The 13,045-nt window shown below is 36.0% G+C and overlaps 1 protein-coding gene across 10 annotated transcripts in view; it reads right to left on the reverse strand.

Moving 5' to 3' along the window:
* LOC111592945 (sex determination protein fruitless) overlaps positions 1-13,045 on the reverse strand; it is a 122,924-nt gene that overhangs the window by 8,054 nt on the left and 101,825 nt on the right. For 5 of the 10 annotated variants that reach the window (XM_023305417.2, XM_023305413.2, XM_023305415.2 and 2 more), the window contains 3 exons: positions 9,330-9,614; positions 7,715-7,850; positions 3,068-4,314 (listed from right to left, as the gene is read on the reverse strand). In XM_023305417.2, coding sequence (XP_023161185.2) covers positions 3,326-4,314; positions 7,715-7,850; positions 9,330-9,614 — 1,410 coding nt within the window. In that variant the 3' untranslated portion in view covers positions 3,068-3,325. Of the gene's footprint in view, positions 1-3,067; positions 4,315-7,714; positions 7,851-8,031; positions 8,675-9,329; positions 9,615-13,045 lie in introns of those variants that run through there. The other 5 variants (XM_030224899.1, XM_030224897.1, XM_030224896.1 and 2 more) reach the window with 4 other exon arrangements.

Here is a 13,045-nt window from a genome sequence, read left to right on the forward strand (position 1 = left end):
TTATAGAAGTTTGCCTTTTATTATAATTTGTTTTATTTCGAGGTTTGTTTTTAAGCCGAAACCGTATTAGTTTCAAAAAATATTGTACGGGCGTTGAGGGCAGTTTTCTCATTATAATTTATTTTTAATTTTGTTTTTTTTTTTTTGAGGGAAATGCTAATGTGAATGTACAAAAGAGGGTTAAATAAGAGGGGCCAGCATATAAGACTCAAAGGAAATTTAAAAAAAAAATACATAAAAAATAATATGTAAATAGTCAAATATAGTTAAGCGACATTCGACATTGTGGCATATACGAAAATATGTTTTCAACACCCCTCCTGCCTGCTGCATACAAAACATATATATCTATATAGTAAGAGAGCTCAAATAACGACAAAAAGTCCACAGAGTAAGACAGTAACAGCGTAAGAGAAAGTGAGAGACAGCGCAAGATTGTGTGTGAGAGAGAGAGAGAGAGAGACGTAAGAGAGTAGAAAGTGAGTGAGTAAGAGAGCAAGTGTTTCAAAACATTTTAGAAATATTATATATAGAGAGAGAGAGAAAACATTTTCAATTGTTTTGGCCAATTCCTGTTTTTTTTCGTCCAGTAATTTTTATAAGAATTTTAAATTTAGCTTTCGTTTTTTTTTTTTAGATAAAAAAGAGAACACATACATAAAACAATACGTAACTTAAGTTTTTATGCATTAAAATGTAATTTAACATATTTAAATCAACTTAGATGTATTTGGTTAGAGCTTAGAAAATGGAAACTTACCGTAGGTAGAGAGTGCGCTTGGAGTTTTTATTTATTATTATTATTATTATTATTATTGTTTGGATTAATCGAAATCGATAACGGTATTTGCTCACATATATATACGTACAAAATATATATATATATATATTATAAGAAACTGGCATTAAGTAGATTGATTGACCTTTGCTTGGTTAGTTTTTAGTACCTAAAGGCCGATCTCTTTTGAGAATTGAAAAGAACTGGAATTTGATTTGAAAGAGTTTTATTAAGTAAAGTTAAAGACGTTAAGTAATATTTGCTGTTTTGATATTTTGTTTTTGCTTTCGCTTGATCTGCATAATTGGATTTCATTTGTTTAAACTACGACTATTTTTGCTTTTCAAATACATTTGTTTATTGCTGAGCTTAAAGTGTGAACTAGAGATAATGTAACTTTAGCAAAAACCACTCTAAATTTATAGAAATATATATATATATTTGTTTGTGAATCGAAATAATTTAAGAACGGTTGCAACCAATCCAATATCGGTGGGTCTTTTGCCAAAGATACGAGAAACATATTTTATTTGTGGTATATAGATATCTAACGAGCGCCCAATTTCAATGCAAATACATAAAGGATTGGCATTATATCTTATCATAGATATGGAACCTTTAAGAGCATATATATGATGATATTTGAAGTGCTGTTACAACATTCTGTAGATCAAAGCTATGCCATATCAGGCAGATAAGAATTGATCCGAATAACCAATTCTAAATCATAGATGATATATATTATGACATATATATATATATATATATGAATGAACAATAAGAGTATATATATATACTTTTATAGTTTGTAATGATTGAAAAAATTAGATTTTAAGAGTTATCATTTCATAGACATTGATATAAAATCAATGATATCATAAAAAATTATGACATCAATCAATTATGATGAGTTTGGAGAGGTGTAACGAATAGAGCCGATCTTTGCTCTTAGAAAAGATTATCCTATCACATCTCTTACTTTAGCCAATACATCAATTCAAAGTTCTGCTAGATCATAGCATATCAGTGATGATATACACCTTTAGATGAATGAATCAAAAGAGTAATATATACTCACAGAAATCAAGAAACCATTATAGATGTCATCTGATTGCACTGATATGATATCAGAGACTTAAGAGTTAAACTAATGATATATCAGATCTTTCAGTTGAATACTCTTTGAGCTGAATGACCTTTCAACGAAATGATCTTTGACCTGAATGTTCCTTTAATCCGAGTGAGCTTTTATCTGAATGATCTTTAATCTGAGTGATATTTAAGCTGAATGATCTTTCAGTTGATTGATCTTTAACTGAATGACCTTTCAGCAAAATGATCTTTGATCTGAATGATCTCAACTGAAGGAACTGTAGTCTTAAAACCATATCAATGATATGATAACCATATCAAATATATAATCTTTAATGTTGTAGAGCCAACTCTTATCGATCTTACTTATGCTCATAGCAGATCAGCAGAGAGAGACTTGCTTGTATACTGTAACATAACGACTCATTGAGCTGTACGTTAACTTCAAATCAGAGTTCAATATGCTCTATATACTCTTGGAAGATGCAATACCAAATCCTAGTTAAGATATATATCCATAAGTGCTCATAGGGGGCTCATTTTTGCACTTTTTGTAAATGCTTCGTTTTGAAATCGAGCGCAATCGTTTTTACAGTTTTTGTTTTTATTTTAACAATTTATAATATTAGTTTATTTAAAATATTTGTTGTTTTGCTTAATTGTTGAGAAAATTGTTTTTTTTTTTTTTTGTATTTTCATATTTATTGCTTTTGTTTGCTATTCGCATTTCGCTTTTCGCTCTTTGCTTTTCAAATAGCTTTCAGCTAATGAATTAGTCTCGTTGTTGCATGCCTCACTCGTTGCATTTCTTGATAAAATTGATGTCATTTGTTGTTTAACCATTTGATTGTTTCATTAAGTACTAGATAATATGGCACACAAAATAGTATTAGTCAAAAAACTCACTACAGCACATGTTAAATATTATTTGTTATATGTAAACATAAATAAAGAAAATTAAAACTGGAAGCATAACGTCGTGGAATTCTAATGTAATACTTTATAAAGTTTGCTCTTAAGTACTGGCCGCGGTTCACAATAATGATAATAATAATCATAATAATAATAACGATTCAATTGATGTAAAAAAGCATCTAAAGGTTATTTAAGTAACAATTAATAAAAAGTCTTTTAAATCAACTACGAGAGTAGAATACATATTTCTTCTTTGATATCATAGCTAAAGAAACTGTTTGGATAAATCTTAAGTTCTTTTTGTATTATAATATTACGTATGTGGGCTTATTAAGTTTTATAGATTGAAAACCTTTTATTCGATACGATTCGATTTGATTTGATTTGTTTAACTTTTCCGTCTTTCACGATAAATTGCGTAAGGAAACTCTCGGAAATTCTTAGGGCTCTACATAATAAATAGTTTTAACTCTGGTGCAGACTTCCATTGGGTTGTTCGCGAGTGGCTTTTACAGATCGTATAACTATCTAAAGAAGTGATCACATATGTACATAATGGCTGAAGAAACGATCCTTGATATCCGCATGCTTGATCTTGCAATGGGCCTTCATATTGTCGCGACGCGTAAATTTCTGGCCGCAGACGGGGCACTCGTGGCTCTGCGGCCGATGGATGTTGGCGTGATGCCAGCGATTCGAGACGATCTTGTTGCAGCTGACGCAGCGATAGAGCGTGGGCAGCGTACCAGACAGCTGTACGAACAACGTTGAATAGTCAATGTTATGATCCCGACGATTCGCTGCTGCTGCTGCCGCTGCCGCCGCCGCTGCAGCCGCTGATGTTGATGATGACGACGAGCTGGGCTGCGGCGAAAGCGAGCCAATGGCGGGCTGATAATGCGGCGAATTGGCTGCCAGCGATGGCGGCGGCGCCGGCGGCGGCGGCACATGATGTCCATGATGCGCATAGCTGTGCGCCAGCTCCAGTTGCTGCGTTCCATTGGGCGACTGCTGCAGCGCATAGCTCAAATGCGATTGCTGCTGCTGCTGCTGTTCGCGATAGCTGCTGTTGCTGGAGGTGGGCGTGGGCGAATATGCCGCTGCTGCCTCAGCGCCGCAGAGCGTTTCCGCCGCTGTAGCTGCCACGATTGCGCTGCTGTGCCGGCCCAGATTGAGCGCCGTTTGCGGCGCCGTCGCCAACTGATGCTGATGCTGATGCTGATGCGGATGCGGATGATGTTGCTGCCGATTGCAGCGTATGGCGCGCATATTGCGCTCCTTGCACTTGTACTCGCAGTTGTAGCTGTTATCCATGTACAGATCCGTGGCGGGCATATCCTCGTCGTGCGGCGCATAGATGATAGCGCGTCTATATTTGGGCGTGGCATGATGATAGGCCAGTGCCGCCGCCGCCTCCTCCGCCTCCTCCTCATCGACGTCCACATCCTGGACAACGGCAACGGCCACATCGACCTCGACATCGTCGTCCGCTTCGTGCTTGCGGGCACTGTTAAAACATTTAACGCGACCTGCAAACATTTGCGTTTCGTATAATGCGTTATCACTGTGGCGATAGGTTTATTGTTTTTGTTTTTGTTTTTTTTTTATTGTTTTTTTTTTAGCAGGATTTGCCGAGTGCGTGGAATGCAATGCCTGGGGGGATGCGCTCTCGTTTACATTCCATGCGCACAGTGGGCTCTGGCCAATTGGTAATCGGTAATTGGTAATTGGTAATTGGAACTGAATAAGGCAGGCCATAAGGATTGCATATTGTATATATATATGTATAAATATGGTATGTGGTATAGGTAGATATAAGTATGTAGATATAAATGTTGATTTTGATTCATATTCTTTAGGTTATGCAAACGAATTGAAACAGCTACAAGAATAGTTCTTTAGTGTTTTTTTTGCTTTTCAGTTTTGGTTTTTGCTTTTTTTTTTGCTTTCGGTTTTCATTACAATTCAATTCAGATCGTATGCGTGTGTATATATTGTGGGTGTTTTGGCATTTAAAAGAGAACGTAAAATGCATTGAGAACAAAATGGAACTAGGAATAAAGCTGGCTGGCTGGCTTAAATAGCTTAGGTACTTGTTTGGCAACTAAGAGGATTTCAAATCATATCGACAAACGTAGGAGAAAACATATTTATATAGAAATATATATAAATAGCAGCTTAAGAACAATTTGTAATTAAACTAAAATTAAATTAAAAATTAAACACAAATTAAAAGTTCAACTTAAGGCTAATAAAAATTGGTATTTGGTATTTGGTTTCGGTTTCGGCAGGTTTCAGTATTCAAACAATTCAGCTATTTATAGTGTGTATATATTGCATATAAGGAGAACAAATCAAAAAATAACTAATTTCTATATGTTTGTGTGTCATTTGTGGACATTTACATAATATAATACAATTTCTGTTGTTGATTTATTTGATTGATTTTGATATTTCATTTTAGTACTTCAATGTTGCAACAAATGTTTCAGCAATAAACGATATATATATAGTTTATAATACTTAATTTTATTTCATATTCTTTTCTTTTCTTCTTTCATTTTTTGGGTGCAAATTCCAGTTCTTTTTTTCTTTTTTTTTTTTTTTTTGTGAGGCCTAAGTTTGGGTAGCTTAAGGGGGTTCGTGTTAGATAAGGTACGTTTATAATTTCTTTCAATTTTTGCGCAATTCGTAACCAATGTGCATGGTAAGTCCTTCGCTTAACGCTTAGCTTTGTAGAGACCGTAAGACTAAATTCACACACACACACACACACAGAGACTCAGCATACACGCACACACACGCATAGTACACATACCCATAAATATAGTATATGCATAAACAGAGAGAGAGAGAGAGAGAGACGGAAATATATTCGAAAGAAAAAACATTTAGTGAATCGACAAAAACCAATTACAATTAAACAGACAATCATTTACATCTCGTTAAACAGTGGTGGCAAATAAATTGAGCTCACATTAAATTATATATGCAGCAAGTTAGGTTAGTGTAAATATTGAACAGAAAAATTATATATATATATAGAAACTGAATGAATTTTGAAGCAGTGGCAGTTTTTGTTTTATTTTTTTTTTTTATTGTTATTTGTTTATATTTGTATTATTGTTGTTGTTATTATTTGAGAAAAAAAAAACTATTATTTTTTATATATTTTTTCTTGTTTGGTTTTTCTTACCGAAAGAATTATTCGATTTTCTTAGACAATAAGTTGCAACATTAAAGACGAAAATAGAGTTGAAAAATTTGAGGTATTTTTTTCTATATAGTTTAGCACAGTTATGAATAGAGTTAAGACAAAGAAGGCAAAACAACGCGCACAAAAGACTTTAAAAATGATCAAAATAAATAAATAAATTAGTAATAGAAAAATTAAACAAATATAATAATAAAAAGCAGTTAGTTGATGTGGAGAGAGAAAAGATTTGAAATAAATTTTTAAATATTATGTGAGCAGCTGAGTGTGTGTGTGTGAGTGTGTGTTTGTGTCATGATATATTTTTTATTGTTTATACTTTGAGCGTGTTTTTTTTTTATATATTTTGTCAGGTTAATATTATGTGAGCCAATTTGCTTAAACTGAACGTAAATTGTATGGATGTCAGCGGAGGCATTTCCCATATAGGTTTAACTATGAATAAGAAACTGAATAACTTAAATTTAAAGTAAAGAGAATTTCGAGTCAAAATCAAAAATAATATATATATATATATATTAACTGTATGGATCAAATAATAATCATAATCATAACAGTGGGCGTGTGTGTATGCGTCATCTAAACATGCAACATGCGTTAACATACAAAGAATACTAAACCGATTACGATAACGATTACGATTACGTTTACGTTTACGATAAGTCAGCTAATATAGTTTGCGCCTAAGAGTTACGATTAAAACAAAATACGATACGACAAAACAACAAATTATTTGATGTACTACAAATATACATATATATATATATATATATATAAAGTAAAGTATATATATGTATATATATGTGGCATAGTCTATTTGGTAGGAGAGGTGTTGATCTGCTGCTCTAGCAAGTGGCATTTCCTTCTCGATTTAACATTTTTTTTCGCTTAAAAGCTATCATTCAGAACGGCAATAAAAATTAGAGAAAAATAATAATAATAGAGGGAGGAGGTATACGTATATGGGTAGAAATAGATAAATACATAAATACAAAAGCATAAAAAGTAAGAACTTGATATACATATACTATATACTATAGCGATAAAAGTTGTCTTGTGTGTGGTGGTGGGGTGGGTGGATGTTCGGGGTGGTTGGGTAAGAAAGGTGTGAAAAGCACTTGAAGTGCTTTCGGGTCGGTTTCGATTCGCTTGGATATTAATATATATATATATATATATATATATATACGATCAAGTGCATGCAGGATAACTACACATATTTATATATATATATATATATATATGTGTTTACTTTACGATATGGCTGCCTACAGTGGTGGCCTGCTCGTCGCCCCACTGTGCACAGCCAGTCGCAATCAATTAGAAAAGTTTTGTCTACGCTGGGATAGTTAGGAACGGGTTATGCGAAAACAAATTAAGCTAAGAACTACGGATTTACAGTTGTTGTTGGTTGTTTTTTTTTTCTACAAGTTTTCCTTCGGACTCAATAGAATAATTACAAAAAAAAAACAGGTTTTTTTACAGAAATCAAAAGCTAATTCAAAAATTGTACAAGTTTTGCTCTAGATATTTTTTTATATATCATTGGATGATATCGCTTAGTTTCGAGTGCATTAGCTTCAAAGCACAGATAGAAACGAAACATATATATGCTATATATATATATAAATATATATATATATAAAGAGAGATATATATAATATATATATATATTCATATATATATACATTGGTAGAGTTGTGTGCGCTACTCACCGTCAATGTTGTCCGTCTGATCGAGTGGCATCTGTTTGGCATCGTTGTGCTCCTCCCGCGCATCGGCGGCCTGCAGCGCGTGTTGTGTTAACAGCGTCGACATGTCCTCGGCGTGCATTTTAAGAGCAGCGCTCTGCTTGGAAGAGAGAGAGAGAGAGGACAAATAGACAGAGAGAAGGAGAGATAGAGAGATAGAGAGCTTGTCATAGTTTATACTCGTTTATATTTATTTGTTATCGATTGCAAAATGCTTCAAGCTGCTTAAATTAATTATAAAAGCTAACTACTACTAAACCTGAGCAAGAGCAACATGTGTGTGTGAGTGTGGGTGTGTGTGTGTGTGCGGGTGTCTATGCTGCTTCAGGCGCTGTCCTCGCCCACATTGATGGTGATGATATCCGGCGGAGCAGCGCGCTTAGCTGTGCTGCCGCTGCTGCTTATCCTGGCCAGATTGCTCTGCTCCTGCAGCTCACGCTCGTAGCACAGACGATGCGATTTGCATTTGTTGTGATGATTGACAATCTCCAGTCGGAAATTGCAATTGCCCTCCACAAAGGAGGTGCGTATGTCGGCCAGCTCGTTGCTCCACTTGCGGCAATGCTTGCAGTACATCGTATTGGCCAGCTCATCGTACTGCAGCCAGTCGAACTGATACAGCCAATTGGCTCGAAAGCGTCCGCTCTTGCGCGACGAGGTGCCCGTAGTCGTTGCTGGCGGTCCCAGCAGTTTCTTGGGATCCGGCAGACGTTGTTGCTGTTGCTGCTGTTGTTGCTGTTGCTGCTGTTGCTGCTGTTGTTGCTGTTGTTGCTGCAGCAATCGCTGCACTGTGCTGTCCAGCGTCTCCTGCTGATATTGCAGTTGCAATGTCTTGAGCTGCGCCTCCATCGCATGCTGCAGCAGCAGCTGCTGCATCGAGGTCTCCGCTTTGTGCTCAGTGTCTTTAGTGCAGCTGGCTTTGGGCTACGGCAAACACCAAACGCAACCGAACAATAACAAAACACCAACAAAAAGAGCCAAAGGAAAAACAAATGGAAAAAAAAACATACAACTTAAGAAAAAATTGGCAAAACAATCTACTGGTAGAAGGAAGGATTTGACGCTGTTTTCTGTTTTCGTTTTTTTTTTTTTAATTTATTTACTTTAGCAAAAAAATTGTTGAGATTTTTTCTTTTTCTTGGCCGATATTCCATTGCGAGATATCTAAATGTGTTTAATCAACGAGCCAAACAACCAATCCTTCGTTCGCCCTTTGCTTTACGCGATTTTTTCTTAAATTTTACTACAAACAAAAAGCAACAACAACAACAACAATAATATGAACAATTTGTGAGCAGCTTTTGGTTTTCTCTTGAAGCATTTTGCAATTGGCTTAAATTATGCAAATATTTATATATATATACAAAAAAATATTTTAATTAGAAAAAAAAATAAATTAAGCTGCATTTTGTTTTTTTTTTTTTTTGGTTTTGTTTTGTTTTCGGTTTAAAACAGAAATTGGAACCATCGCACCGGTCCAAAGAAAAAACCTTAACAATTAACTTAGCTAACTACAGTTAGATAAAAGTGAAAAGTGGATCGGGTCGGGCAATACGTAGATCTATGTGGCTTCACTTACCGGCAAGTATTCGGGTGGCAGGCCGACGTGATGCTCGCGATGTTGCTGCTGCTGCTGCTGCTGTGCATCCATTAGCTCCTGCTTAATACTTAGCGACTGGCTGAGTCCGCTTAGCGCGCTGGACGCGCCCACATTCCCGCCGCCCAAATGGCCAACGGTCATCGACAATGGTGAATCGCGTCGACAGCCAATGCCGCCACCGCCGCCGCCGCCGCCGCCCGCATCCTCCGACTCGGATGTGCTGCCGCCCGTCTTTGGCACCGGACTCGACTTGAAATTGCTGGCCTGTAAAAGGGAAACAACGAGTTAGCATACTCTTCACCATTCGGCAGTCATATCTGGCGATTTCAGCCGCGAGAGCGGCACACGCCTACCGCTAAGTCAGGCACAAATACACTCTCACACACACATGCATATCATCAAAGATCTGTAAGCTGATAGGCTCGACAGTTGGGGCCTGCCTAACTTGTGTCACGACCGCGAAACATAAATGTTGCCTATTCACATTTGAACGGATGTTGATAACGAAAACATATTTGCCATCGCAGTGCAAATACCCCATAATTTATATGCTATATATATACAATATACAGTATAGTGTATTTATCGATATACACACTCACTATATCTCATTTCCGGTGACTAATTACTATTGCTTTCACATTTCGATAAGATTTGCATCGAGGGATTTAGCGTTAACTGTCAACAAGCATTATCGAATTGAAGAACCGATTATTTCCAGTTAAGCAATTATTAGCTATTGTTAGATTACCGATATTCGATAGGTTCTCAATCGTTGATCGATTAACAGATGTCCACTAAACATCGATTTATTATCGATTACTTGCAGTTCATATATATACTTGATCAAATATGGAATTGATTTTGTATTGTATATAATTTCAGTGCAATCAGCTCTATTTATCTAACTACCTACTTGTGATCTGGGCTATTATTGGTGTGCTCATAAATTTAATATGTGAAACATATCCGCTCATATTGATAACTATATTTCGAGTTCACATCGATATACTCGTAATCTACGCAAAATTCCACACAAGACGGAGACGGGGAACTACAAAGATCTTTGCAAATTCTATCACAAACTGATCCTGAAGTAAATGCATTAGAGTAGTTATAATTACTGATGAATGATCTATGATTTATGCTCAATGATCAATGATCAATGATCAAGGATCAATCATCAATGTTCCATGATCAATGATAAATGATCGATGATAAATTATCAATGATGAATGATCAATGATCTATGATCAATAGTCTTTTATGACCTATGATCAATGATCAATGATCAAGGATCAATGATCTATGATCAATGACTAATGATCCATGATCCATTATTTATGATTTATGATTCATGATCCACGATCCATGATCTATGATCTATGATCTATAATCTATAATCTATGATCTATGATCTATGTTCTATGATCTATGATCTATGATCTATGATCTATGATCTATGATCTATGATCTATGATCTATGATCTATGATCTATGATCTATGATCTATGATCTATGATCTATGATCTATGATCTATGATCTATGACCTATAATTTATGACGTCCTCAATCTCTCTCTGTCTAGCTCTTCCTTTGTTTCTATATCTCCCTCTTTCTCATTTATCTCACTTTCGCTATCTCTATCTAGCTTTCCCACTCTGTTACTATGTCTAGCTCTTCATCTTAGCTTTCTCACTCTGCCGACCTCTCACTCTCCCTCCATCCCTCTACCTATCGAGTATCTTCTCTTCCATCTTATCCAGCTTCTCTCGCTCTCTTTCTATCTCTCCCTCTTCATCAAGTCTATAGCTCACAAATAATTTAGTTAATGTTCCATAATTCCATGTCACCAAAAGATACAAATTAATATATGTTTCAAATTTTAATTCTAATCAGACATTGCATAAAACCAATATACTCTTTTTGCTTTGATAGCCAGCAAATCTTAAATTAGTCCAAACCCACGACTGATATATGCAACTTTTTAGCTAGCTTTGCATTCTTATACAGTAATACATATTTTATCAAAGGATTCTCCAATTGTGTGTTAATTATAAGCCAAGCAAATAGTTGGGCGTGGTTGACACTTCGAGAATGGTGCGAATCGAACAGCAGTTCGCAGTTTAATTTTACTTTGCTCGATTCAGTTTCAATCGTGATTTTGCTCCATTCAATTGCCATGGCCGGAATATTCAAGCTCATCAGAGCAGCTCCACTTGGGGTGCGGATGAAGTCAAGAGACGCTTGCATCTATTTGTTTCGAGTTATCAGATTCGTTGGCTGGCTGCAACCCAAGCATGGTACGATGCGCTATATGTATTTCATCTGGTCCTTCTTGGTAAATGCTCTATCGGCATTTTATATACCCGTCGGCTTTGGTCTCAGTCTCGCTTTCGACTTTGGGAGATTTCGTTCTGGCGAGATTCTTGGCATAATCCAAATCATGCTTAACACGAGCGGCATTACGTTTAAGTCTCTTATTATGCGCCTGCTATTTTTACGTCTTGAGGAGACGATGAAAGTGCTCGATGAAATGGACGAGCAGCTACAGGTCGACAGCGATCGCAGGAAGATCCACAAAGCTGTAGCCAACTGCAACTACGTCACTGTGGTTTACGGCGTATCTTACGTGGGCTATACGGTGTCCATGTTAGTGACTCCCATATTGAACGCTCAACCTCCGTGGCTGATCTATAATCCGCTCTTCGATTGGAGGGACGGGACCATTCAACTCTGCCTACAAACACTCTTTGAGTTCTCAACTCTAACTGTTGCTGTGGTTATGAATCTGGTCTTGGACACCTGCCCCATAATTTGCATGGTTGTATTTCGAGCGCATGTCGATATTTTGAAGGATCATATACGCAATCTACGCACCGATACGTACAACACGGAGCCTGAGAACTACGAAGAGCTGGTGCATTGCATCAAGTACTACAAACTGATCGTCAAGTAAGATCGACTGATCTATCTATCTAACTTCCTATATGTACATATCACTCATTCTATATACATCAACATTCACATGTAAATCTTCATTCATCTACATCAATTTACATCCATCTAGATTTGTATATCTATCTATACTATAGGCACATAGCTAACTATCCATATTCAAATATATTCATATATTTTCATCTAATGCATATCTATTCATCTATTCAATTAGCTATCTATATACATCTATTTCTATCTAAATGTATCTACATATATCTACATTCATCTATATCCTTCTATGTATATATTCTTTCCATCTACTTCAATATATTGATCCATATTCTTTTATATATTTATCCATCTATTCATCTATCTATCTGTAACTCTGTATCCATCTATGTGTATCTATCTAAGTATCTATATACATCCTCTATGCATATCTTTGTCTCTAAATATATCTATCTTTCTATCTATAAGTCATCTATATCCATAAATATGTTTCTATCAAACTTTATATATATCTTTACCTATCCCTATACTCATCCTTATATTATCCTATATCTATTTAGTCATCATTTCGTTGCATGAAATTCCTTTCAGATGCTGTGACCTGATGCGTCCCATACTGTCGCGCACGATTTGTATACAGTTTATGCTCATTGGGGCTGTGCTGGGCCTAACTATGATAGGCGTGCTCTACTCCTCGGATATCTTTTTCAAAATATCTTCGATCATATTGCTTATAGCTCTGCTGC

This window comes from Drosophila hydei, unplaced genomic scaffold (assembly GCF_003285905.1).
Source record: "Drosophila hydei strain 15085-1641.00,03,60 unplaced genomic scaffold, DhydRS2 tig00008119-arrow-pilon, whole genome shotgun sequence".
Taxonomy (NCBI): domain Eukaryota; kingdom Metazoa; phylum Arthropoda; class Insecta; order Diptera; family Drosophilidae; genus Drosophila; species Drosophila hydei.